The sequence below is a fragment of the Danio aesculapii genome, chromosome 21, assembly GCF_903798145.1.
Source record: "Danio aesculapii chromosome 21, fDanAes4.1, whole genome shotgun sequence".
NCBI classification, from domain to species: Eukaryota; Metazoa; Chordata; class Actinopteri; order Cypriniformes; family Danionidae; genus Danio; species Danio aesculapii.
Genome location: NC_079455.1, coordinates 12,731,594 through 12,758,730, shown reverse-complemented (window position 1 = coordinate 12,758,730; position 27,137 = coordinate 12,731,594). Strand labels below are relative to the sequence as shown.

Below are 27,137 nucleotides of genomic sequence, written 5' to 3'. Positions count from 1 at the left end.
GCATTAACTATTGAGGTATTTACAGCATACCTCTGTTTTACCTTTGAGTGAAATACACATCCACGCAAAATGGCTAAAAACCAACTATAGAGGCAAAGCTAATAAATATCACCAGCAATATTAGTGATCAATACCAATTTACAGATCAGTAATGGAACCAATTAGTGCTTGTCTTGACTCTGACAGTCGTGTAAATTAATAATGAGAAACTGCAGAGACTAATCACACACAATGATGCCTTTAGGATGAACAATGATGTATTAATATTCATAAAAGCTCAAATCTTTCCATTTTTAAGAAGAAAAAACAGATGCACTCCATGACTCTGTGTCCGAATGAGGGTGGGGTGTGAGTCTCTAAGAGTTGCTCTGTCACTTTAAGAGAGAAGCCCCAGTACGAGTCTCGCCAGTCTTCAGCTCTACACTGACGTCACACACACATACACACACAAACACACAGCAGTCAGTCTGCAGGATAAGCCGAGAGAGCTATAGAATCTGAGGACCAGTCGCACCATCTGACTGCAGCCAAAAATGCCCTCGCATCCAGCCATTTCCATGACTGATAGAGGAATCTATTGTTTAGCCTAACCAACACATATTCAGTTGCATCCAGGCTGTGACGTAAGATCAATATTTAAATCATAAATCGAATGGGGGAGGAGTTGGGGCTGTTCTCCAATTCATCTTTGAGCCTAAAGTGTCATTTGCATGGCAAGACATTCCTGCGCAGCATAAACTGCACCTTCACTGACAAAAGCGAGCATAGAGAAGACAAAGGGTTGACCTGATGCGAAATGCTCAAACAGTTTGAACCACGACATGCGGGAATCCTCCTGCATCAGCAGGAATAATAATATTGACTGTGAAAAGCATTCTCAGAAGACTTCAAAAACTAAAGAAAGCTGAGATGGGTGTTTTTAGGGGACGCACAATTCTCTGTTATATAACTGCAGGAGAAACATGCATTTACTGAAATGTGTTTCTTTTTAGACATTTAAATACAATGAGCAGCCAATAACAAAGCACACTCCTGAAGTCATCTGTGTCAACAGCCTGTTAAAGGGAAAATGTACTCACTGTTCACTCACCCTCGAGTGCCTCCAAACATTTATGATTTGTTTTGTTCTGTTGAACACAAAAGAAGATATTTTGAAGAATGTTTGAAACCTGTAACCATTGACGTTCATAGAAGGAAAACCAAATACTATGAAAGTTGCAGGTTCCAGGTCTTCTAAACTGAAAGTCTTCATACTTCAATATCATTTGTTAATGTTTAGAGCATAAACTAAATTACCTTTGTTCAGTTTCTCAGAAAACAAGACCTGAATTCTTCATTTTGCAACTCGAGGAAATCAATTTTATTTAGGCATTTTAGCATCTATTATCTTTGCTATCAATCTGTGAATAAAATCCCCCAAAGGGATCTGGTTGGTCAAAATGTAAATTTTGCTCACTCTCAAGTGGTTTTGTAACCATTACAAGTTTTTTTCATTCTGTTGAGCACAAAAAAAGATACTTTGAAGAATGTTTGAAACCTGTAACCACTGATGTCCATAGTAGGAAAACTAAATACTATGGAAGTTGCAGGTTACATGTTTTCTAAACTGGTATGGAACAAGTAAAGGGTGATAAATGATGACAGATTTTTTTTTTTTTTAAGTGAACTGTCCCTTTAATTTCATACACTAAAAAAACGGGTATCATGAGGTGATCACGTCAAAAGATCACTAAGCTGTGATTGAAAGTCTCTTCAATCTGGTATTCGGGCCAAAACATGTCCCACTTGCAGAAATTGTTACAATTATATTCACAAACTGTAGCAATGTTTCATATACTTCCTGATGCTTGGCAAGTGTTTATTTAGGTCCTGTTTAAAACTAAACTGAGATTGGAACAACAACAAATATATATATATAACAAATATATATCTAACAAAGTTCTTTCATTTAATTTATAGTCTAAAATAATGCTCAAATGCACACATATTTTTTGTTCAAAAAATAAAAACAATAATAAGACTCATTTGGAGTAATAATAAAATCAAATGCAAACAGTAATACATCAATCTAGCAATTTAATGATCGTGTTACTTGAAAATAATTAAGTGTGTACTGTGTCGGTATGAGGCCATTATTGATTCATAATTATGAGGTTTTCCAACATTCAAAACAAGGAAATAATTAATGTTTGCACAACTAGCAGTGCTTCTGCAGGTTTTGTGAAGGTAAATTTAAAATGTTTTTAAAGACCAAGAAAAGAAATTCTAATTAACATTCTGAAGGAAGAGTGATGGTCTATATGTAAAACTACAGACAGCACACAAAGAGTTTTATTAGAATCATCTAAGATTCAAAAACATAACTTTGTACTGATCTCCATCACTTTTTCAATCATTCTACAAAAATAAAATCATAATAATACTTCTCAGACACTCACATATGCGACCCAGGGCCACAAAACAAGTCATAAGTGTTGGTTTTCTGAAACTGAGATTCATCCGCCACATAATTGTTGGTCAACAATATTTGACCAATCTAAGGGGTTCAAAATTGCGAATTGCATTTCAACATTGCGAAAATTGCCTTTGAAGTTATCCAAATTAAGCTACCACTGTATATTTTTCAGGAAAATTGAGTTTTGATATATTTACAGTTGGAAATTAATAAAATATCTTTATAGAACAGACTTTTAAAAGTAGTTTTACTGTAAGTTTTTATCACTTCGTGCTAGGGCTGCGCAATATAAATTTCAGCATCAATATCGTAAATGTGCGCATTCCCAATAGTCACATCGCAAAGATCTGCAATGCCCAGTCTGAATTATAGTTGACCAGGAGCCACGAAATTGTATTTAATCACTGCAATTATATGTCATTTATACAATTTGTGCAATAAAAACACTTCTTACTTAGAATTTTTGTCTTGTTTTTAGTGCAAATATCTACATTTCAGAGCGAAAACAAGTTTAATTCACTTAAACCACAAGCAAATAATTTCCTTGAAACAAGCAAAAAAAAAAAACAATAAATAAATCACTTATTTCTTCTGACGGTGAAAACTAAAACTAGACTTCCCAGAAAACCATCAAATAGTGCTATTTAAACTATCTCCTGAAAATGAATTAATATCGCAACATTTATCGCAGGAAAATAAATAACAGATTTTTCCAACATCGTGCAGCCCTACTTTGTGCAACTTTATCAGTATTTATGTTCTGATGCATGCATGCAGTATTTCTATTTTTGACCTGCGCAAATATCTAAAGATTCCCAAATAGGATACGTTCACTAAGAAAGCAAGATAAATTAAGATTTAACTATTTTTTTTTCTTTGAAGCTGAAATATGATTAAAACAACAAATATCTTTCAGCGAGATTAGCAACTCTTGATTGTAAACTGAAAGTCATCATACTTCAATATCATATGTTAATGTTTAGAGCATAAATTAAGTTACCTTTGTTCAGTTTCTCAAACAAGATCTGAATTTAGGAATGTCATTTGGAGATATATATACACACACACACTTTTTTTGCATCTAATATATATTTGCTATTAATCTGTGAATAAAACCTCTAAAGTGATCTGTTTGGCCAAAATTTACATTTTACTCACTCTCAAGTGGTTCTGTATTATGAGTCTACTATTACGAGTTTCTTTATTCTGTTAAACACAAAAGAAGATACTTTGAAGAATGTGAGAAACCTGTAACAGTAGGAGAAACAAATGACATGGGTGTCAATAGTTGCAGGTTATCAGTTTCCTTCAGAATATCTTTTCTTGTGTTCAGTTTTTGCTGAATTATCCCCTTAATGCTAACATAGTTTAATGTGGGGAGTTGTTCTGTTCAAATACCCTCCACAAAGGGTCTTCAATTTGAGACTGCATACAGTTTTCCAGATCTAGTACAAGGTCAAATGTTGTGCAAGAGAATGCAAAGTATGCACATCTGAATAGAGAAAAACCTGCAGAGACGTTTAAAAATACTGCAAGCATTGTTCTACTAGCCATTCATCTGTATTCCAAGAAAATCAGTCTGCAGAGTAGACCAGCGTGCAAAGCTCAAACTTGGATATGCATGAAAAAAATGCACATTATATAACTTCTGCATTGAGGGAGGGCGGCGATGCCCTATTTTCCCCGGTTTGTGACCCGAGGAGGGGGGGGGGGGGGGTTGTCTGGCGCGCACGTGGTCGGAGAGGGCGGACTTTAAGCACGCGGTATTTGCTGTGGGTGTGGCTTCACTGACACGTCATCTCGAGAATGAAACAAAAAGCCTCCTGCTCGGTTTAAAACGATAAATGTTTCGGGTTTGAATTGTAACTGTGATTGTTTCAAAGATTGTCGACATCTAGAAGATCTGAAAATTTAAATAATAAAACGTTGAGGAAATAAATACGAGGAAGTATGAACAGAAAAGTAGGCTGGTCCTGAAAGTCATGAGTGAGATAAGCGCTCGGCAATGTCATTATGTAAAAAAAATCCTTTGGTCTATTGCCACCGCCCAGAGGATAAGAAACACGACGTTCGCGACTTTGAATGAACTTGCTTACTGATACATTGTTTATTAATACTGTTCGTGTTGCTTTGGGGATACTACAGAGCCAATATAATATTTTAAAAAAATGTGTGTGTGACAATAAAAATAAAACACACGACGGACCGAGTACAAATGTACCCACCCACCGCAGCGCTATTGAGCGAGTATAGTAGCACACTAAATATAGCCTGGATTTAACCCGGAAACCGAGTAAGCGAAATATGCACTAGTCACGAACACTGCAGCCTACAAACACTGGAAACCAGTGGATACGATCATTCAGCTTTTATTCACATTGCCTGCAGCTTTTACAGAAAATATCACTGTAGTTTTTTCTCTTGAAGTGCACCGGCATAAATACGCAATTTGCATGGTTAAACCCCAGCCAGTTCCTACATATCTCACATATCCCGTTTATCTATGCAATCACCCACGTCCCCCCCGCCTTACCACGTGTAATCTGTTGTTGCTGGGCTTGCCACTCCAAATACCTGGCCGCCTCCAATAGGGTATCGATACTCATTTTAAACACCGATTAAACGCGTCCCCGGTCAAATGTGTGCAAGCCCCCGGTGCGGATTTGTGTAGTGGGTTAATCACAGTATAATCCACCGGCTTCCAAAGACAGTCATAAGACATCCAGGGCGCTCCCGAAATTCATCAGAAACACATTACTTCACTGGCAACAAGATGGCGATTGGAGTAACAGAAAACACAACAAGTCGAAAGGCATTCCGTTCAGGATCCGCCCTCAGCGGCCCTACTCCTCCCTCCTACTACCAGCGACGGGAAACCACGGCGGAACACGCTGTCACGCAGAGCCGACGGATCGGGATTCCGCACTGAGCGAAATCTCATAAAAGACATCGAAATGTTTATACAAGGGATATTTATGACAAGCATAGATACATAAGACACGATAGGAGATGTACAAATGTGTTTCTGTGCGCTTGAAAGAGCGTAAATAGAGAACATGGTGTGAAGCGTGCGTGAGCTCCATGTTCCGGGTTTTCGCGGCAGCTCTGCCCTGCAGTACATTAGCACATGATTAAAACATGTCGATGCGAGGGAACCAATGAGCGTGGAGAACAACAAGGCATGGTGTCTGTCCACATGGGCAGCCGCTAAAGGCTGAGCGCGGCTCATTTGCATGGCGAGACCGTGTATGGCAAGCGGGTTTACATTTATCCATTTTATTAGAATAACTAGTACAAGTGACCACTTAAAGCTATGTTTCTATACAAAGATACGAATTAGATTTATGTACGAAACCGGAATATTGCATAAATATTGCATACAATTTTTTATTAAAATATTGGTTTTGGAGGCACAAGACCGGTCTGTGGGAGTGCTTAAGGTTGCTTTCGCACTTGGTTCAATTGACCGTAGCCAAGTTAGATTGCCCCCCCCCTTGCCACCTTCTCGGTTGGTTTGTGTTCACAGCGTCTTTTTTCCTTCTGAACTCCAGTACGCTTGCGTCATCGAGCCGCTGTTGTGTGTGGCTGTTGCTAGGTGACGAACACGAAAGCAAATCGCCAAAATTTAAAGACGTACGCACATCGCAGTCGTTTTGCTTTTACTGAATCTTTTTGTTTTGGACATACAGAAAGCGTCTCGCGTTCATCTGCCGCAAAAATATTATAAATGTTTAGAACATAACGCAATGTCTGCAGAAGTTGTTTTTGGAGAAGACAAGCAGACAGCTTGCCCTGGCTCAGTCCTGCTTGTCACCAAGGTACAGTACGTGATACACAGACACACACACACACACACACACACACACGAATGAACGTTATGAAAACTAAAGTTTGTTATAGTGTTGGTGGTTCACTTTCATTATTTGGTACGATTGCATTCAAACCAAAAGTAAATCGTACCCCAGACCACCTCTTTCAGGTGGACTCGGGTATGGTTCGTGGGTGCGCACCCGAGTTCAGAAGACACATTCACACTAGCTAAATGTACCATACTCTGACGTTGAACAAACTAGGGTGCGGACCAAAAGTGCTAGTGTGAAAGCACCCTAAGAGATACTCAAGAGTCAAGACAGTTCTGAAAGGTAATGATACTAAACCACTTTCATGACAGACTTTGGGTGCTTTCACACCTGCTTTATTTAATTCGGTTGAATCGCACTAGAGTTCGTTTTCCCTCTTGGTGTGGTTAGAATGGGCAGGTGTGAATGTAGCAATCGTACTCAAGTGTGCACCAAAAAAGCATACCGAGACCTCCTTGAAGAGGTGGTCTCGGTACGTTTTTAAATGAACCCTGGAGCGGTTCGTTTGTAGTGAGAATATGACCCGAACTAAAATAGACCAAACCGTAAAAAGTACTGCGCCGTTTTGAACTAATCCAGCTGCCGTAGGCCGATGCACTGTGCATTATGGAATGTGGAGGAAAAACATTTGTTGACAGCGCTTTGCCAATAGAGAGAGAGAGAGGGAAAAACATTACCTGATGGATCGTTCGTAATATTTCCAGAAGATCACCATGTTGCAGTTTAGCTAAATTTATTCACACCTCCTCCTGAAGTGACGAGCGATGCATTTAAACATTTTCCAGCCACAGCCGCGCTTCATTCTCGAAACTTATAGTTTGTCTAAAGTGATGTATACAAACTATATCGTATACTATGAGCAGGGATACAATCAGTCAGCGCAGTCATTCCTCCATAGTAAAAAGCGACATTTTGTGTCTGCCGGTTTGTTTACTTGCGGGAGTTTCTTGGCATGTAAACGCATGTGAATTCTGACCAATCGATAAGCAGTTTAGGAAATACGCTCAATAAAATCTGACCAATGAGTGATGTGGATTTTGTCAGATGACTGCATTTTGGTTCTTTTCAACTGGTTCGGACCAATGCTATCAGTGTGGTGTGAAAAGGAACCAAAGACGGCAGAAAATGCTACAATGTATCATTTGTTGCTCTTGTTCTGGACCAAATGAACCGAACTACAGATGTGAAAGCACCCTTTGTTGCTGACTTTGGGTGCACTCACACTTTGTTATCCGAATTGAGCCCAAGCGTGGTTCAGTTGGCCGACCCTGGCCCTGTTGGAAGAGGTGTGCCAAAGCGCAGTTTGATTGGGCTTTGGCACGGTACTCTTTTAGTGTGAGTGCAAAGCGAACCTGAGCACGAAACCAAAGAAACAACATCACTTTTAAGGGAGTGTTTCATATGGATTTATTAATCATTCTTACTTTTCAATGAACGCAAACTGTCGTAGTTTCTTAAAGATGCAAACCCCTCACTGCACGACAGCTGCACCTTCAGCAAACCTCCTAATGCGTGCATAATGCAAACTTTCATGAACATTTATGAGTGTCAAAAGTGGTGGATCTCTTTAGCAAAATATTTGACTGTGTCTCATCGCATCCCAGACAACTAAACATAATACAAAACGATATAACTAAAGCAATCTTCGCTGTGCTGAGTGAGAGCGCTTCTCTTCCTGTTAAACTGAACAGTGGCATCATCGATGATGTAAGCATGCTCGGGTTCAGAAGGCAAAATGCAGTGTCAGTGCAGGCCGTCGAGCGAGAGGGAAGGGGAAAAATAATGCTCCGGCACGGTTCAAGGCAACTGTACCTAGTGTGAGTACACCCTTTGATGTTGTGCTAGATAAAAAATTCAGTGTGTCATGATGATCAGCTGCTAAATTCAAATCTGCTTTCTTGCAATGACTCATGCTGAGAAAGACAAGTGTGCTTCCATAAATCAGAATATATAGGGGTTTTCAGTCACGTAACATTTATGAATACATTTAACAAGCACTAGCAAAACAACCTTTATGGACTGAAAAATACCCACTGACGTTTATGGACATTTTTTTTTACAATCAGAGAATGTGTTTTATTCACATCAGATACACACTGTTTAGGTTAGTAGAACATTTACTCTATTCTCCCAGTTAAACAGCCACTTACTTTGGAAGAAGCTGATAAATTAGCAAGTTGTAAATCCAGCAGCTCTGATCTTTCCACTGAAGCAGAGACGTAATGTCACACTTTATGATTTTAGATAATCCTAAATGATTATAGAATGTCAAATCTCAGGTGTTTTAATGTCCGACTGACCAAAAATAAAGACACGCCAAACACAGACATGGAAGAAAATTCACCCAGAGATTGACTTACAGTATCCTGCATTCTGACATAATAACTCACAGCAAACATAAACAGTAATTGTGCTCACATCGTGCCTCAATAATAAAAAACAGTTTTGACATTTCACTGCTGTTTTAAAGTTGTTGTGCTGATTGCATCATCAGATTCACCACTCCTATTGGTTTTTTTCATTGCTGAAGTCATACTGACTGCAGTAAAGAGTCTGAAATCTTCGGACATTGCCAGAACTTTATAACAGGAAGTATCTGATTGGAACGGCCATTAAGCTGCCATTAAGAAACTTGTGTCTCTGAAATTGTGTGAGCAGGGCTTAACATGGCGGTGCCCATAACTTCATCATAATCATAAATAATATTAATAATGAGCTTTATTAAGGTGTTTAAATTATGAAATACATGTTCTTACACATTTAGATCATTATATAAAATATTTCACAACATAATAAGGACGTTTTTCAATATTTGCAGCAAAATAAAAATAAATGCATAATTGAACGCATGAATCAGGCTGTGGCTTCACGCACTGGCATGCAAACAGCATTTTTGTGACTGTACAGTAGGTTGCTATAATTTTGTTGCAATTATTTCATATTAAAACGGCTTGCCATAGAGCATGAGTCTGCCTCGCTGTCTTGGTAGCTGCCAATCATCCTGAACGAGTGTCCAAAACGCCACGCCCAGATCGTGGTTAGGCGTGTTGGGAGTAAATGTTAATTGTACACAGACAAAAACAAAACACAAAGCTTCTTATAAAGAAGACGACTTTTCTTTTTGTTGTTTTGTATTCGCTGGTCGTGGACAGTCATGTGCCTCCTTTTCCCCCTACGATTATTAAAAGTTCTTGAACAACCGAGGGCGCGGTGAACGGAGTCATGAGTGACGTAAATCAAATATTCAGCATAGCTTGTTTTACAGGCCAGTTTTATGTACACTGACTCAATACATTATATATTTTTTCACAATAAGTAGCTAATGTACTGTAATGTCGCAGATATCTAAACCATTTCTGAAATGAAAATCATTCTCAATTTTTCAATTTACACAATTTTTTTAAAAGATATATTTCATTAAACTTATTTAAGCGTACTCAAACGCTTGTTATTAATAATGCACTCTAAAACACATACATTAAACATTAAATTGCCTAAGACCGATGGCTTGATATATAATTTACAAAGTTGCAATTATATTCCATAAAGTCATTTATAATAGCACTTGGAGTGTGTTAACCTCCGTAAAGAACTGTATTGTGGTGTTAATTATTAACCGCATTGAGGCTCGACTTTTAAATAGCCCTCGTATTAATATTTCAAATTCCTTATTTAGAAAGCTTGTTTTCTGGCTCGTGCCATGCTGCCATCTCCATGAATGAGCGCTCGCCTGGCAACAGCCTGTGAATGGCTGATTTGTAGGGATACCCTGGATGACGAGCGAACGCTCAGAGTGTCTCCACCAATCAGCGCTCAGCTGTGAGCCGCGTAACATGGAAACACGCACATACAAACACCACAGACGGTCAACATTAGTGCATGTCTGCGTCCGTTTCACACACAACCTGCAGATTCCGACACGTGCAGCTCACTAGACTTCAAGTACACTTATCAGTATGCAGCACAGAAAGTCTGCCTGCCATTCACAGCTTCTCTCATTGACATTTTACGGGTTCAGTATAAACTGGGATGATGATGATGATGAAGTGACAGGTATTTCAGCTTCTGTAAGTCACATGTAAACATTTAACCTTTGTATATTTGTAGACTTTATGTGTTTATCTATTCGTGGGAATCGAAAGAGACTAGAGTTGCATGTCTGCATCAACATTTTTAAAGTAGAAATTTTTGTTGTCTGTTGAAGTTCATTGATTAATAATGTAGTCGGGTCTGTTTTGCTCTGGAGGAGTTTAAAGGGTCTTAAAATGCATAATATGGGAATCAAATATATATTTTCAAAATATTCACACTAATTTATTCATAATACATTTTTAAAAATATGCAACAACAACAAAAAAGTTTCTGGTCCATTTCACCCTGAGGTTTTACACTTTTTGCTCTGCATGTTGGATTTGTCTAAAATTGTTTAGTAAAATGTGACCTCGTCTTAGCCTATATGGGTCAAAATCTCAGATTTTCTTCTATGTTAAAAATGATTAGAATATCAATTAAATATAATGTTCCATGAAGATATTTTGTAAATAATTGTAAATGTAACATAATAGTTGATTAGTATTATGCATTGTTGTTATTTTGTACAATGTTAAAGTAAATTTTTTTTAATATTCAGATTTTTATTAAATTTTTTTTTCAAATGCTCAAATTCTAGACTGTCAAGTAATTGTGTCTCGGCCAAATATTGACCTGCACTTCAGCTTTCAGATGTTATATTCAGTGTTGGGGAAAGTTACTTTAGAAAGTAATGCATTACAATATTGAGTTACTCCCCCAAAAAGTAACTAGTTGCGTTGCTTAGTTACTTTTTATGGTAAGTAATGCATTACATTACTTTTGCGTTACTTTTTACTGCCTGGGAGAGGCTTTCTCTTTCAGAACTTGTTTTCTTTTCTTTTTTTTTAACAGAGGAGCTCTGCAATTAACAACGCGCTGTATAACCTACACCTAAATTTACCTTCATAAAACAAATTAAAAAAATATTTTAGGATAATGTTATCCGAGAAAAATGTTATCTGAGCTATAAATGCTGTATATATACAGATTATTGAAGGTTTAAAGCCATGTGTTTGCTACTTTTGTACTATTAGTCTTAAGCAAAATCACTCTCCATTGACAATACCCCTTTCCTTCAGGTGTTCAAAATAATGAACACATTCTCTCATTGACTGTGTTATTCATTGTGACTATTAATTTTAATTCAGCAATTTATTTTTTAAAAGCTGATTAAACTAAATGAATATTATTACTTAAAAATACTTCAAAATATTATAATTTTTTTTCAAAGTAATGCTTACTGTAATACGTTACCCTAACACAGGTTATATTAATCTTGATTTTAGAAAACAGACCCTTATGACTGGGTTTATGGTCACACATATAATTAATGCAACCAGAACGATTTTATATATTTTTAATTTATTTAAAAAAGAACATGTGGCTTTGATCATTCACACTGGTTAAGCAGTCGTGTGTTATAAGTTGGAATCAGTATCTGGAATATACATTTTTTTGAGATTTATTGGTGAAGCCGCAGAATTCTTCGATTTCAATGCAAGAGCCCCCTCTAGTGGTCAACTAGCTGACAGATACTGGCTAGATCGATAGAAAGACAAGCAGGTAAATATTCAGACAGACAGACAGATGAATGGACAGAGAGACAAACAGACAGACAGATAGATAGATAGATAGATAGATAGATACAGACAGATAAACACACAGACAGATTGATACAATATGAGACTACAATAGCATTTAGATATAGCTACATAATAAACTTACATGTCACATGCAAAAATTAAGATGATGCTTTCTCACGCACTGTTGCCAGGATACGGTCACTGCTGTCTGTCTGGTGAGGTGCACTGAAATAGACTACAGACCGATTAAAAAAAAAACAAATACAGGTCTCATCTGTCTGTACCTGTATAAGGAGCATTAAAAATATGACCTTTCATGATTTACAAATTATGCCTAAAAAAAGACAAAAGCAGTGATAGTTCTTTATGTTAAAATTATTGGCTTGCTTTAATTTCATATATATTATTGACATTTTCTCTGCAGTGTTTGTGCAGCTTTATCCTCCGTTTCCATGGAAACGTTAAAATCAAGGTCAAAATCAAAGTGATCTTCACAGATCAAAGAAACATAATCAGTGTGCGAGATTAACCCCACCAAACTTTACTAAATTAGTTTTGAACTCCTGTATTGTTCTTTATTTTATTTTTTATTTTTTTTTACATTTTAAGGAGCCATAAATGTTTAAACCATTTCTGAGGGTAATATATTAAGATTAATTTTGTGTATTTGGCCCCCTCCCCTTATTTGTTTTGGTTTACCGCAAACCAAATTTATCCATACATACAGCGCAAGTTTTTTTTTTAGCTTGATAATTGAAAAATTTGTCAATTTCAGAGAATAATTAACTTATCGTCTAATTTCAGTTGCATTTAAAGCCCATCTAGAAAGCCCTTAGTTGACTTAACTAGAAGACATTTGTTAGCTAAATGCTTAAAATTACTAAATAATAAACAAATACATCTTAAAATAAGCTAATTGCCAAAATTCTTACTGTTATCGTTTAAACCAAAAATTAGCATATAAAAACAAAATTACACAACCAGAAATAAACAAAACTGAAAATAAATAAAAAATAAATGTTTACTTAATTAAACAATTTTAATGTTTTTTCAATGTAATGTAATGTGTGTATTTATATAGCGAACTTATCGTGTAAGGCCATACACCCAAAGCACTTCACAATCATGAGAGGGCTCTCTCTACACCACCACCAGTGTGCAGCATCCACTTGGATGATGTGACGGCAGCCACAGGACAACGGCGACAACAGCTATAGGTGGAGTGAAGAGGCAATGATACAGCCAATTCGGTTGATGGGGATGATTGGGAGACCATGATGGGTAAGGGCTGATTGAAGGAATTTGGCCAGGACACCAGGGTTATACTCCTACTCTTTATGAGAAGTGCCATGGGATTTTTAATGACCACAGAGAGTCAGGACCTCGGTTTAACGTCTCATCCAAAAAATGGTGCTCACTGACAGTATAGTGGAGTCATAATAGTGACAGCGTGAGTCCTAATGTCCCCTTCACTATACTGGGTCATTAGGACTCACACAGACTGCAAGTTGAGCACCCCCTGCTGGCCTCACTAACACCACTTCCAACAGCAACCTGGTTTTCCTATGGGGTCTCCCATCCAGATACTGACCATACTCAGCCCTGCCTAGCTTCAGCGAGTAACTAGCTTCGGCGAGCTCTATCCACTTTGCAAGCTTTTATTTTTCACAAAATTAGTTTTTTTTATTTCACTCTCGCTTACTGGAAATAATTTATACAAAAATATTTTAAAATACCACACCAAAAACAATACTTGGTCACCCCTGCATACGACAAAGAAAACTACAACAAATGAGCTGATTTATATTTACAGATATTTTATTATTTTAATTATGTTGCAAACAATGACATCAAGATATACTGATGGACAATTATTTCTTTATGCGAGTGCACGAGTGTGTGTCAAAAGTGAGAGCACAAAAAGCAGAATGAAGTCCTCGAGATTGGGGATTCTCAGTACATCGACAAGGCAGAGAAAGCGAATAGCTGGAGTAAAGAGTCCACTGTGTGCTCACAGACACACACATCCTCTCTGACACACACACACACACACACATACAATCTCACACACAACTTCGAGATGGCAGTGGTCGGGCACACGCGACTCGACTGTTGGAAACAGTACCAGCAAGCACAGCAAATTACTCACCACTGACGCAACTGTTGCTCCTGTCGACTGATCGTCCTATAAATGTGTTTACAGAAAACACACACACACACACCTCAACAGTGAGCGCAGAGCAGCCTATAGATATTGCACGTCCATCTACTTGTAGAGGTTTAGTCCACAATGTTCAAGAGAGACTGACTAAATGAGCCTGAAGGAGGTCTCCTGAACTCTTCACAAACGCGCAGGCAAGCAGCTGAATCAAGAAGCAATGAAAGATGGAAGAGGATGAAGGATTAATGAGGGGCAGTCAAGAGCGAAAGCTGGGAAATATACTGCAGTAGAGGTGCTAAATCAAATATAGCTGTGTTTGTCCCCAAAGTTGAACTCAGTGGTGACGATGTGTGCACTTAAGAATGAAAGAAAACAAAACAAATGGCACTTTTCTTGCCCTCCGTCAGTAAATAAAGTACATCGAGATCCTCCATTACCAATAAGTGGCAACGCAAAGTGTCAGAATTGGATTTTCTGTACAAAAACAAACAAACTAACAAAAAAAAAAAAACAACGTAAACCCTGCGTGAAACACTATTTCCTCCAGGGACAAGTGCACTTTACTGATCCATGCGATTCCTTTTGGATGTTTAATGTTTTTGAGTTGCTAAAGCGGCTTCAGTTTAAAGGTCTTCATGGATGAGAATGCTTCTCAAGTTGCATTTACCGCTTCTTAAAGTGACGGATACGAGAATCTGTGTGTAAAAGGGAGAACATTCATAGCGTTAAATGACAGAACAGACACGTGAAGCTGTTCGTCTTCAGTCAGTTTAAATGTCTTCTCGATAAAGCAGAAAGCGACGAACGTCAAAGGAAAAGAAGCGCGAACGGTTTGGAGCGCCTGTCTGCCGAATTCCCCACACAGCATCATTCTGCCTTCTGTTCAGAAACGCTTGAGGCCAGAGCAGCGCCTGTGCTCTGCTTCTCTACCGTACTTTTAGATGACGAGAAGCAAAAAAAAAAAAAAATCTTTTTTACAGTATACAAGTTTTCAGATTCACCATGCAAGAATACTTATTTACTTTTTTACTCGTTTCTTTTTTTTTCTCCTTGTGAGTGTCTTGTGTAACATTTAATAAGCTCAAACTACATCCAGAGTAATTTACATAAAAGGACAATAGTTATTAGAAGAGAGCTGGATGAGGTGGGAATGAGTGCGTCCTGAAGAGCAGGCGTGGGATTGGCCGAAGGGAAGGGGCGGATCCTGCGGCGATCAGCGGCATTCCCACACTTTGACCGTTTGATCTACACTTCCTGTCACCACGTAAGGAGAAGTCTTGTGGAAATCTGTAGAAGAAGAGTGAAAATGAATTAGATTTTTTAATAGAAGGTGCCTCCCAAATCACATACCTATGTACTATTCTACAGCATTTTGTAGCATAAATAGTGCAAGTAGAGTGTTCACACTGAAAACTCTAAAAAGAATAAGTGCACTTTAAATGCCCGCATGTTGCACTTATTCAACCGGTAAAACTGAGGTGTGTAATGTTGGAGGACACTTCACACACTCAGTGGCCGCTGCTTTGCCCACATAGCGGAAGGGGTGGAGCTATCAGGTACTGATGTTGGATAACTTTATTTATTTTGGATCTTCTTTTGGCTTCTACTTCCAGCAGGATAACGCACCATATCAAAGCGCAAATCATCTCAGACTGGTTTCTTGAACGTGACCATGAGTTTACTGTACTCAAATGGCCTCCAGTCACCAGATCTCAATCCAATAGAGCACCTTTGGGATGTGGTGGAACGTGGAGAGTCACATCATGGATGTGTAGCAGACAAATCTGCAGCAACTGCGTGATGCTGTCATGTTAATATGGACCAAAATCTCAGGAATATTTCCAGTACATTGTTTAATCTATGCCAGAAAAGATTAAGGCAGTTCTGAAGGCAAAAGGGAGTCGAACCCAGTACTAGTAGGGTGTACCTATTAAAGTGGCCGGTGAGTGTAGTTATTATTTAGTTATTTTAAGGTTTATAATGGAAGAATATTTCAAGGCTAGAGACGTTTTAACCTGTCAATCCAGCTAAATTTCATACGGGTTCACGTACAGATTTGTCAAACTGACAAGCGATGACTTTCATTTGCACATGAGATACATCAGTGAATTAAAGACAGCGACAGTGGAGCCAATGTGTTTTGCTGGACCAATCGTTTACATGTTTAAATGCAGGGTGTGGGGCTACATTGATCATTTGACTCAGAAGTATAAGTCAGGAGCCCTGCATTGTATTGATATAACAGTGTATTTTCATCATCTGCTCGTCTTACCCAGCGAGGTAACAAAGTGTTCATGGGCACTGAGGGTCTTCATGCAGCGCTTGTTCTTATAGTCCCAGATACGAAGGGTCTTGTCATCAGCACAGCTCACCACAAACCTCCCACCTGGATGAAACAGCACTCCACGCACCCAGTTATCATGGCCAACCTGAGAGCCCAGAGGAGAAAAAGATGAACGAAATGTATTCCAACCAGCCAGTTTATAAGGTTTAAATTCAACATCAAAACATGTTGTGCTGGCACTAAGTATGAAGCAGTTAGATATTACTTTGAAGGCCTGTAAGAACTAGGGGTTGAATGACTTTAGATTTTGGGAAGTTGACTTTTTCAAAGTTGAGTCAACGTCGACTAGTCACTGGTAATGTCATCAATAAAACACAAGAGGCCAATGTTTTACAACATGCCACAATTTGCAATTTATTTGCAGGAAATATATACACATGCTGTTTGACATAACACGTTGCAAAAACAGTGCAATATAATCAATGATATTATCTATGCAAAACAATTGCCAACACTTTCATTTTGTTAGGAATGCAACATTAGCACCCGGGCTAATTTTACTGTTAAATCAATGCAGTCAACACATTGATCACTGCACGTACTACTAAGAATGTAACAATAACAGATATTTTAGTGCAGAATTTATGCATACGTCCTCAGCACACAGATTCATGCCAAGTTAATCCGCAGAGGATAACATCGAAACGCATTACTTTTGCAGGGTTGTGTACACGCAACTGGCTAGCATCTGCTCTAGTGTATTTGCAAAGAGTGACCCTGCATTAATTCATTTAAAAAATTTATTTCAACAATCTGAAGGTGAACCACTTACTGTGTAAAACTGCCATGTAGTTCAGGTTAAACTACGTGATCTGCGCTGTGTGACTAGCCGACGTCAATCCAAATGCATCACAGCAAAGCATTAAAGTTGACCAGTAGACTAGTCTGTGCAACCCCTAGTTAGAACAATAACTATATTTATATTTAAAATATATAATTTTATTATTCTTCATACTAAAGGATAGAATTGTTCAGTTAATTTTGATTGGATGCCTTTTTTTTATATTTATTGGTTAAAGAAAAAAAAAGATCCTAAATACAGATCCAACAAAGGACATGTGCCAATATCACAGTTGTGATGAGCACTCAACTTTAAAGACATTTAAAAAACATGTTTATCATTAACATCATAGTAATCAGGCTTTGTGTTTCCTTTTTAACTCATCATCTGACTGAATTTGATTGTAAACAAAATGAGAAGTAGAAATGGACAGTCATAATTCTGAGACCGAAAGCTAAGGTTAACATAAGCCATTAGGAAAAAATTATTAGGAAAAAGTTAAACTTGTCAATTATGACTTAAAATTGATTTAACGATTACAAGTTATGCACTAAAATAGCTCAACAGGTTGACTTTTAAAAGTAATGATGATTTTTGTTCTTTCTTATTTCCACTTAATGTAAAATTAAATGTAATGGGCAGAAAACTAGTATTATACCAGTATTCTTTCGGAATAGTGTGACTGTATATAATACAATGAAGATGGCAGAAGTACAGCTCCACTCACCAGGGTCATAAGGCACATGCCAGTACTGATGTCCCACATTTTAATTGTCTTGTCTCTGGATCCAGATAACAGGAATGGTCCAGGCTTTCCACTCTTCTTGTTCTGCAACACGAGGAACACATGAGTATTAAACAATCATGATAACTGAGAACGATGGGGGAAGATTTTGCAAAAAAAAAAAAAAAAAAAAAAAAACAATCCCGTATATGTACCTCGGAGCCTGTGGCCTCAGATATAGTGGGGTGTGCGCTCTCAGGGGCCCAGGAGATGCACTCCACCACATGCTCGTGCTCCCTCAGCTCCGCCTTGCACTCTTTGGTGGCCACGACCCACACGCGCACCGTCTGGTCATTGGAGCAGCTGGCCAACAGTGTACCATCTTGATTGGGCCGGACCATACGAACCCACTCTCTGTGACCCGTGAATGTCTTCACGCAGTAACTGAGGCAAGACAGAGACGATCATTATACATTCACACAACACTTTGTATTGCTTTTGACTGTTTGTCTGCCTTTTTTACAAATGCAACGCATAAAGAAAAGCTTGCGAAAAGGCATTAATTGCCCAGTGTTACTCACCCAGTGGCCACTTCCCACATCTTCATGGTCTTATCCCTGGAAGCAGACACTATGTGGTCACCGTTAGGCATGATGGCAACTGACGACACATTGTGATCATGTCCTGTTATGAAGAGGAGGAATAAGAAATAAGCATGCAGTCATCTTACACACTTTTAAATTTAAACGCACATTTGGGTGTGTGTCACATCAGATTTTGGTTCATATGGATAAAACAAGCACTGTTTTTAGCAGCCAGGTGTGTATCAGTGAACTGTATCAGAGGGTGTATTGACAGCTGTCTTGTTTGGCTTAATTGAATCAATCTCAAGTTAATTTTCCCTTTAGTGTGGATCTATTGGGCAGGTGTGAACAGGTGTCAAACTCAAACAGGCCGCAGTCTGCTTCCAAATTACATCTGGTACGGTTCCTTTAAGGTGCGTGTATGATCCACACATTGATGCTGTTTGATTGCTTTTATTGTTTATTGATATATTGAGGCAAAAGTGACAAACCGTAAGTTTAGGATGTTTATATCAGGTTTACCCCTTGTAAACGCTCTGTTTTGGAGCACCCAAACTTTTGAGATATCCCTAAATACTAACACACTGATACTAACATCTAAAAAACTTGAAGCTATTTTAATTTTATGGGACATATAACCATTAGTAGTTCACTTGCAAAAAGGACAGTGTGAAAGTGAACTGCGTGCACAAACATTGTATTTGGACCAAATACAAGGTAACAAAATTTGCTGGTGATGACACCCAGAGTCTGCATAAAAATTGTGGTTAGGAGCACGCACGCACATACATACATATATTATATATAAAATGCAATTTATATAGTAATATTAATATATAATATATTTAGCATTTTATGTACAGTATGCGTGTGTGTTACATATGTGTGTACATATATATATATATATATATATATATATATATATATATATATATATATACACACACACACACATACAGTACATATGCATATATTATGTAAATACAAACTTTATCTTGGATGCGATTAATCATTTGACAGTGGGAAAATATATTCATACTAAATAGTGAGCCACTAAAGATGAAGTATGAACTGGGAAAATTAATGTATGAGAGCTGAAACTAACACCCCGCATTCTTCTGAGCCGAAGTGGACAGCACTAAATACAGGTGTAAAAAAAGATTTAAATGTCTTGAGCTTGTCCATTTACCACCACTTCCAGGAGGTATTTGAAAACGCATTAGATCTGATTGTTGTGCAAACTCAAAAATTACACTCCATCTATTTGTCGACCTAACATCTGATAAGAGGCATACAGTGAGAAAGTGCACCAAAACAAGGTAGTCATACTTCACACATATAACACTAAATGATCATAGTTTCCATCTGCATCCTTTTGATTCACTTGCTTTCCAGCTTTGCTCGTAAGTCATGTAACTCAAGCTTGTTGATTCAATATTAAATCGTACATTGCACCAAGCCTTCCAATGAAAGTGATGTAAAGCATGATGTAAGAAGAGTGAATCCAAACACAAGTGGTCACGACAGACGTATTTGAACAAGTGGAAATGGGGATCAGATCACTGAAAATGCATGTTAATACCAGGTATAAACAGCTCATGTAGCATAACCATTCAATGAAAAACTAAAAACTAAGGGTCTTCTGTTAGTTACTGGCTGACATGAAGGATGGGACTTTTGAGATATGATTAAAAGTAGGACCTTTGTTATTTGAGAGATAAAGCTGGCAGCCTGGTTAATCCCGCCCCAAACAAACCTTCACCCTCCCCCAGAGCGACAGGTCCTGACTGAGAATCCAGAGAGAGGATTGCCCAGTGCACTAATAAGGATCCCAGTAAGCTTTAAGCCTATTTTGGAGGTGGCTGCAGCCAGTTCTGGGTCAAAGGCCAATTCTTCTTCAAAGTAGATTAAATGAATGTTAATAATGTTGTAGAAGATGCGTACCGTGCATGGTCCTGATGCACTCAAAGCCCTGGAAGTCCCAGAGTTTGATGGTCATGTCAGCGGAGCAAGAAGCCAGCAGCTTTCCAGTCTGGTCAAAAGAGATGTCCTGCACCGAGTCAGTGTGACCCTTCAGGGTTCGCTCAAAATCCCCAGCCTCATAGTCCCACACCTGCACAACAACACAGAAACATGATGCAGCATATTTAAATAATACTGCTTAATTTCAAAAACAGCTTCTGTAATTGCACACCAATGCAATTGTGGACAAAGCTCATAGCCAATTCTAATAAACATGAATCTATTTAACAAAAAAATTGTTTATCTTAGGGTTATGTACAATAGTTGATATGATTAATATTACAGATAACATTTCCCCCACTAAATGTTCAACTTCTGTTAAAAAGGTCATTTATATTTCTGAAAAAATAAATTCATACTCAAAGGATACATTTTTAAAAACAACAATCATGTGAAATGTTATTACAATTTAAGATAACCATTTTCTATTATAATACACACAGTGGGGGAAATAAGTGTTGAACACGTTATGTTCTTTTCCTGGCAAAAGTATTTCTAAAGGAGCTGTTGACATGGAATAAAACCAGATTTTGGTAAAAATCCAAACAATACAAATATAAAAATAAAAACAAACAAAACAAAATCTGAAAAAGGAGTTGTGTGTTATAACAATAGAATGACACAAGGAGAAAGTTCTGAACTACTGAAATGTAGTCAATACTTTAAATAAAAGGCTTTTTTTTGATGGCAGCTTAAAGAAATCTCTCATATAAAGAGAATGAAGTCACATTCATTGCTCAGGTTTGAGTTTTTTTTAACAGACTTCGGTGTAAAAATCTTCATGTTCTGTGGGTCTCGTCTATCCAATCTGATCTTTATTTTGTATTTTATATTGGATTCAAGTCAGGTGATTGGCTGGGCCATTCTACAGTTTGATTTTTTTTCTCTGAAAGCATTTGAGATTTCCTTGGCTGTGTTTTGGATCATTGTTTTGCTAAAATGTCCACTCTGGTTTCATCTTCATCATGCTGCTAGTGTAGATGTAGGACTGAAGCAGCTAATATTAATTTACTATGACGAAGGACAGAGGGACACTGAAGAACTACTGAAAGATTTCAACTGCTGTCTGGGCTTTTACTGCCTTTCTACACCTCCCTTTCTTCATGTGTTCAATACTTGTCATCTCATTTTAACATAACTTGACTTCTAAACTAATTGGGTTTTTTTTGCATATGTGGATTTTTTTGGTTGTTACCAACATCTGGTGAAAATTTCAAGTCAACAACACCTTCAGAAACATATTTTCTGAGAATAAGGACGACGTGTCCAATATTATTTCCCCCACTGTACATAAAATCTTTTAATTAATTACTGTGAGTTTTTTTAGCATCAATACTGCATTCTTCAGTGTGACATGAACCATTAGTAATCATTCTAATATACTGGTATGATAAATAAAGACTTTTTTTTTGTGGAAACAGTGACGTATTCTAACAAAAAATTTTTTTTTGAACTTAATGTCTTAGCTCATTTAAATTGATAATTTCATTTTAATACAAAATCTGAACATTATCAGGTGATACACACACAAATAGATAAATAAATGTTTTAAAAAGGTCAGGACATGACTGCTTTGCATGGTTCATGACAAGACAGACAGACAGACACACACGACAGTTAAAGCTTAGAGAAAAATAAATATTGACATTTAAGTTATTTGCCATTGCTCAAACTCTACGAAAGTTTAATGTACATTAACAAATGTTATAGAGGGTTTTAAATTCGGCTTAGAAAGTGTATATTGATTCAACTACAAATAAACCTGCGAATGGCAGATGCCTAGATGTAAAAAAAAAAAGAAATAAATAAAAATAAAAATAAAATAATAATAATAATAATAATAATAATAATTAAATAAATAAATAAATAAATATATATATATATATATATATATATATATATATATATATATATATATATATATATATATATATATATATATATATATAAAGTCATAATTATTAGCCTCCCTTTGAATTATTATTTTTTTATTTTTTTCAATATTTCCCAAATTATGTTTAACAGAGCAAGGAAATTTTCAATGTGTGTCTGATAATACTTTTTCTTCCAGAGAAAGTCTTATTTGTTCTATTTTGTCTAAAATAAAAGCAGTTTTTAATAAAAAAAAAAAAAAATCCATTTTAAGGTCAAAATTATTAGCCTCTTTAAGCATTTTTTTTTTGGATAGTCTACAAAAAAAAACTACCTACCCTAACCTGCCTAGTTAACCGAATTAACCTAGTTAAGCCTTTAAATGTCACTTTAAGCTGTATAGAAGATTCTTGAAAAATATCTAGTCAAATAGTATTTACTGTCATCATGGCAGAGATAAAATAAATCAGTTATTAGAAATGAGTTATTAAAACTATTATGTTTAGAAATGTGTTAAAAAAAAAAAATCTCTCCGTTAAACAGAAATTCGGGAAAAAAAATTTCATGCAAGGGGGGCTTATAATTTAGGGGGGCTAATATAATATATATATATATATATATATATATATATATATATATATATAGCACTCTTGCTGTGATATTAATTGTGGTCTTCGCACAGAGAAGCGCATAAAGAAATGCAGGATGAGAAAGCTTTTAACTGCACTGCCTGGTGTCCAGAGAACCACTTGCTGCTCTGTTGCCCTGGGAAACCAGAGCATCACCATATCTCCATGGAGACAGTGAGTGACTCAGCAGAAATAAATGACTGCAGATGAATCGAAAAACCGAAACGTGGCACAACACCATCATCCACACAGCATATGCACACATCCTTTCACAGCCTAAAAAAACACAGAAGGAAACAAGACCTTTATAGTGGCGTCCTCTGAGGCGGAGACCATGAGGCTGAACACAGGGTGGAAGATGACGCGTGTGACAGGGCTTCTGTGTCCGCTGAGGGCGTACTTCTCAGGTGGGCGTGGGATCCACTCTTTGGGGTCTCGTTTCTGCCCCACGGGGCCTCCTAAAGTGATCTCCTCCTTAGCTTCATTTAGTTTAGACTCTAACTCCATTACCTAACAAAATATATGAAAAAACAAATAGGGGTTACTTCCAGAACATTGGTTTTGATTTGATTTATTCTGGTTTGTTTAAAGCAGGGGTCTAAAACTCAAACTGGTGGGGGCCATATCAGTGACTGACAATTCATAGGAGGTCCATTTAAACATTCAAGCACACACAAAAAAGTGGAAACTTGATGCTGTCAGACATTCATCTCCATCAGGAGTATCAACGCTTCTTTTTGTTTCTTGTTGTACATATTGAAGGGGGAGTTTAAATTGCTATGAAAATACTACAATTTAATAATAGGCAGAATAATAATCATTATTATGTACCCATTAATTGTTGCCTGACCAAAAGTTTAACAGATAGTGTAAGAACAGCAGAATGCAGATTGGGTAACTTTGTTGACTTTACTGGCAATAGTTCTTCTCAATATCATTCTTTTTTTGTAAACTATAACAAAGAGGGCAAAAGTATGTATATATATATATCCAAATTTACTTTAACATGTTCAATTCAGCCAGCAGTAAAATTTTACTAATGCACATTTTTTTTAATACAAATCTTATGGCCCGTTTCCACTGAGTGGTACAGTACGGGTCACCTTTATCAAGCTTGCGTTTCCACAAGGGTACCCTTTTGGTGTGCGTGATGAACAACAGAATGTTTCAGGCGACGTAATTTTTCCTCGAGTAAAAATTCAAAGTAAAGCTGTACGGGTCGTTCACATTTAATACGAGAAGCACTTCTCACAAAACAGATGCTTTATCCACAAATACTATGTGTTACCAATTACAATAAAACTACACGCAGCATACATTTAGTCCTTATTTGGGTTCAAAAACAACACAGTCAGTGTAAACCTCTCATTTGTGTCTTTAATCTTCAGCAGCACATGTAGCCTCTTGTTAGAAAGTAATTCCATCATTCCGAGTTCATAATAGTCCAAAAAGTGATGATAATAGGTAAACCTGGTAGTTTGTTCATCTTTTAGGTTGCAGAAGCATCATTTGCTGCAGTTTTTTCCAGCTTCTCAGTTTTTTTTGCGCTTTAGTCTTGCGTTTGTCTCTTTCTGAAAGGATCGGACATCAGAAGCGCTTCAATGATCATGCGCACGTTATTAATATGAGCTCAAGTTCGTTATTTCAAATATATACGCACGGCAAGCTCTCTGGAGAAAGTGAAACCGCTCGCACTTTTAGACAGGCGAATAAAACAACAACAGGACAAGGCAGATTTTGTTCTTCTTGCCTTTGTGGCTGTTCATCAAGACGACGACAATGTTTGTTTGAGCTCTGGTTGACCATGGCTTATTATTATATGTATATATTATTACGGTGTAATGTCTTGGCTGTGTTTTAAAAAAATGGCGCTTCCTTTGTTTTCATTCTCCAGCCTTTGCGAGTGATGCATCTCTGTAAACCAATATTGTTCAGCTGCGCGTCTTGCTCCACCTTTTGGTAACCTTTTTTCGTGCTAGGTACCCTTTGCAAAGGTGGTACGGTACAGTTCGCTTTTAGGTACTCTTTGAAAGTGGAAATGGCCATAAAAGTGTACCGAACCACTCAGTGGAAGCAGGCCATTATTATGCATAATAGAAAAATCTATTAATGAGACCATTTGAATCGAACATTAGCAAAATTATTATATTTACACCACCATCATAACGTGTAAGCTATGAAGAGGTGTTTGTACAACAAAATACACATAGTATAAAACTGATTATAATCAAATGACCCTTGAATATTTACAAAAAATATAGCTTTAGTAAAAACAGAGCACTTACGGACATATATTTCAACGTTTAAATCAGCCCCAGAAATAATCTGCATGTGCATTACTCTCGATTGCACACTGAGAGGAACGGAAAGTAACCCGAATATATAGAACAGTACCTTAATGTCCAGTAGGTGGGGGGTCAAAACCACAAGTGTATATTCGACTGCACAAAAAATATATGCTTGGTTGGGCTGAATCTTATTATATATTTGATGTCAGTTGCGGGCCGGAGGGAGGGCGCAAATGGCTCGGGGGCCGGCAGTTTGAGATCCCTAGTTTAAGGGGATATAAATATATTTGTATAATAAAATCATTGTACTGACCTTTTTTTGTAATCTGATGACTGAAGTCCATTTCTTTTCCAAAAGGCCTGCAAACTTCTTATCCAACTCATCATTCTGAAAAAAATAATAATAATACAAGAATGAGAACGTATCCTACAAACAAAATCAATTAGTGTTTATTTTCTATTTGAATAATCCATTCAAAACCATTATTTGCATTGAATTTTTTAAACTTAATTTTTCTAAAAGACATGTATCTGATCAGCACTGTTTTTTGAGTAAATGAGGTGTGAAAAAAAAAAGTTTGAAAATTATCATGTTTACTCTGTAAAAGTATACATGTAAAATTTTTCAGCGGTCTGACATCTGGAATCAAACATGTTTTACAATGCTTGTGTATTTCAAGGTTTGGTTCCCTTTCTAAAAACCAAGCTTTGTTTTAATGCATACCTTTCCAGTCAAAATAGACCTGAATGCATTATGATGGTTAAAAAAAGTGTTAATGTGTCATTACCACATCCAACTCTGCCTCCTTCTTAAAAGTGGAATATGCCTCTTCATAGCCATTGGAGCGCAAATAATCTGCTATTGCTCGATTTCTGAAAGACAAAAGATGTGATTTTATTAGACAAAGGGACATGCAGTCATTAAGTTAAGCCATACTGAAATGTTCTAGACTTTCGAAAACTGCACCACCATGTGATCATCACCCAAATCAATTCAGATTGAATGCATTTACGGTAAATGATCCATGATGAGAATAGACTGATGATATTAGCTTTGACATAGAGATGAAGTCAATATGCCGCAGGCCATAGAACTACAGATCCATGCAAATTTAGTTTGGGACACTGTGACTCATCTAATACTTGAAGACTGCAGAGTTTTGGGAGAGTGACAGAAGCTATGTTTGCTTTGCATCCACCTATTTCCATCATCATAGTGCATCATCAAATTGGGAAAAAAAAGGCCCTCAGTGGTCTTCTACTAAAGCAAATTCCATTTTTCTTTTTGACATCAGTTTATTAGGAAGTGACTATTTTGTCACTGGATGGAAGCAGTGCTCCATTCACAAATGTTTCAGTTATTGTGATGTTCCAATTTTGTGGATTAAAGGTCCTGTGAAGTGCTTTGAAATGTGCAATTTTTATTTGATGGTTAAAGTACTTTCAACCGAAACATGGAGAGGGTGGGACATAGTGTAGCTCCACCCCTTTAAAAAAACAGCAATAGAATGTCGTTTGTAATCACAGCTCTGCCAGTGAGAGTGGTTGAGCTCCAGTGTCTTGAAGGGGGCGGGGCCTGTCAGATAAAAGAGCATTTGATTGGTTATGATAAGAAACTGAGGTGGCGTGAATAAAATTGTTGATCCACTTGGGTGGAATCATCAACTTTAAATGTTTATTATTAGCAGGTTTATATATTCTAAAAGCAAATTTTGTTCACACTAGCTTATAGATATCCTAAAAAAAATTATAAATGATACTAA

At 37.1% G+C, this 27,137-nt stretch overlaps 2 protein-coding genes across 3 annotated transcripts in view; both read right to left on the bottom strand.

Annotated features, from left to right (window-relative positions):
* Positions 1-5,246, bottom strand: part of mntb (MAX network transcriptional repressor b) — a 40,986-nt gene extending 35,740 nt beyond the window's left edge. For both annotated transcript variants that reach the window (XM_056445750.1, XM_056445751.1), the window contains exon 1: positions 4,989-5,246. In XM_056445750.1, the coding sequence (XP_056301725.1) occupies positions 4,989-5,061 (73 nt within the window). In that variant the 5' untranslated portion in view covers positions 5,062-5,246. The remainder of the gene's footprint in view (positions 1-4,988) is intronic.
* An 8,523-nt stretch (positions 5,247-13,769) lies between these two features.
* pafah1b1b (platelet-activating factor acetylhydrolase 1b, regulatory subunit 1b) overlaps positions 13,770-27,137 on the bottom strand; it is a 30,689-nt gene continuing 17,321 nt past the window's right edge. Inside the window, exons 3-11 of the mRNA XM_056446263.1 lie at positions 26,163-26,247; positions 25,688-25,762; positions 23,390-23,596; positions 20,508-20,676; positions 18,561-18,663; positions 18,195-18,423; positions 17,983-18,084; positions 16,403-16,559; positions 13,770-15,417 (exon numbers count right to left, since the gene is read on the bottom strand). Coding sequence (XP_056302238.1) covers positions 15,344-15,417; positions 16,403-16,559; positions 17,983-18,084; positions 18,195-18,423; positions 18,561-18,663; positions 20,508-20,676; positions 23,390-23,596; positions 25,688-25,762; positions 26,163-26,247 — 1,201 coding nt within the window. The 3' untranslated portion in view covers positions 13,770-15,343. The remainder of the gene's footprint in view (positions 15,418-16,402; positions 16,560-17,982; positions 18,085-18,194; positions 18,424-18,560; positions 18,664-20,507; positions 20,677-23,389; positions 23,597-25,687; positions 25,763-26,162; positions 26,248-27,137) is intronic.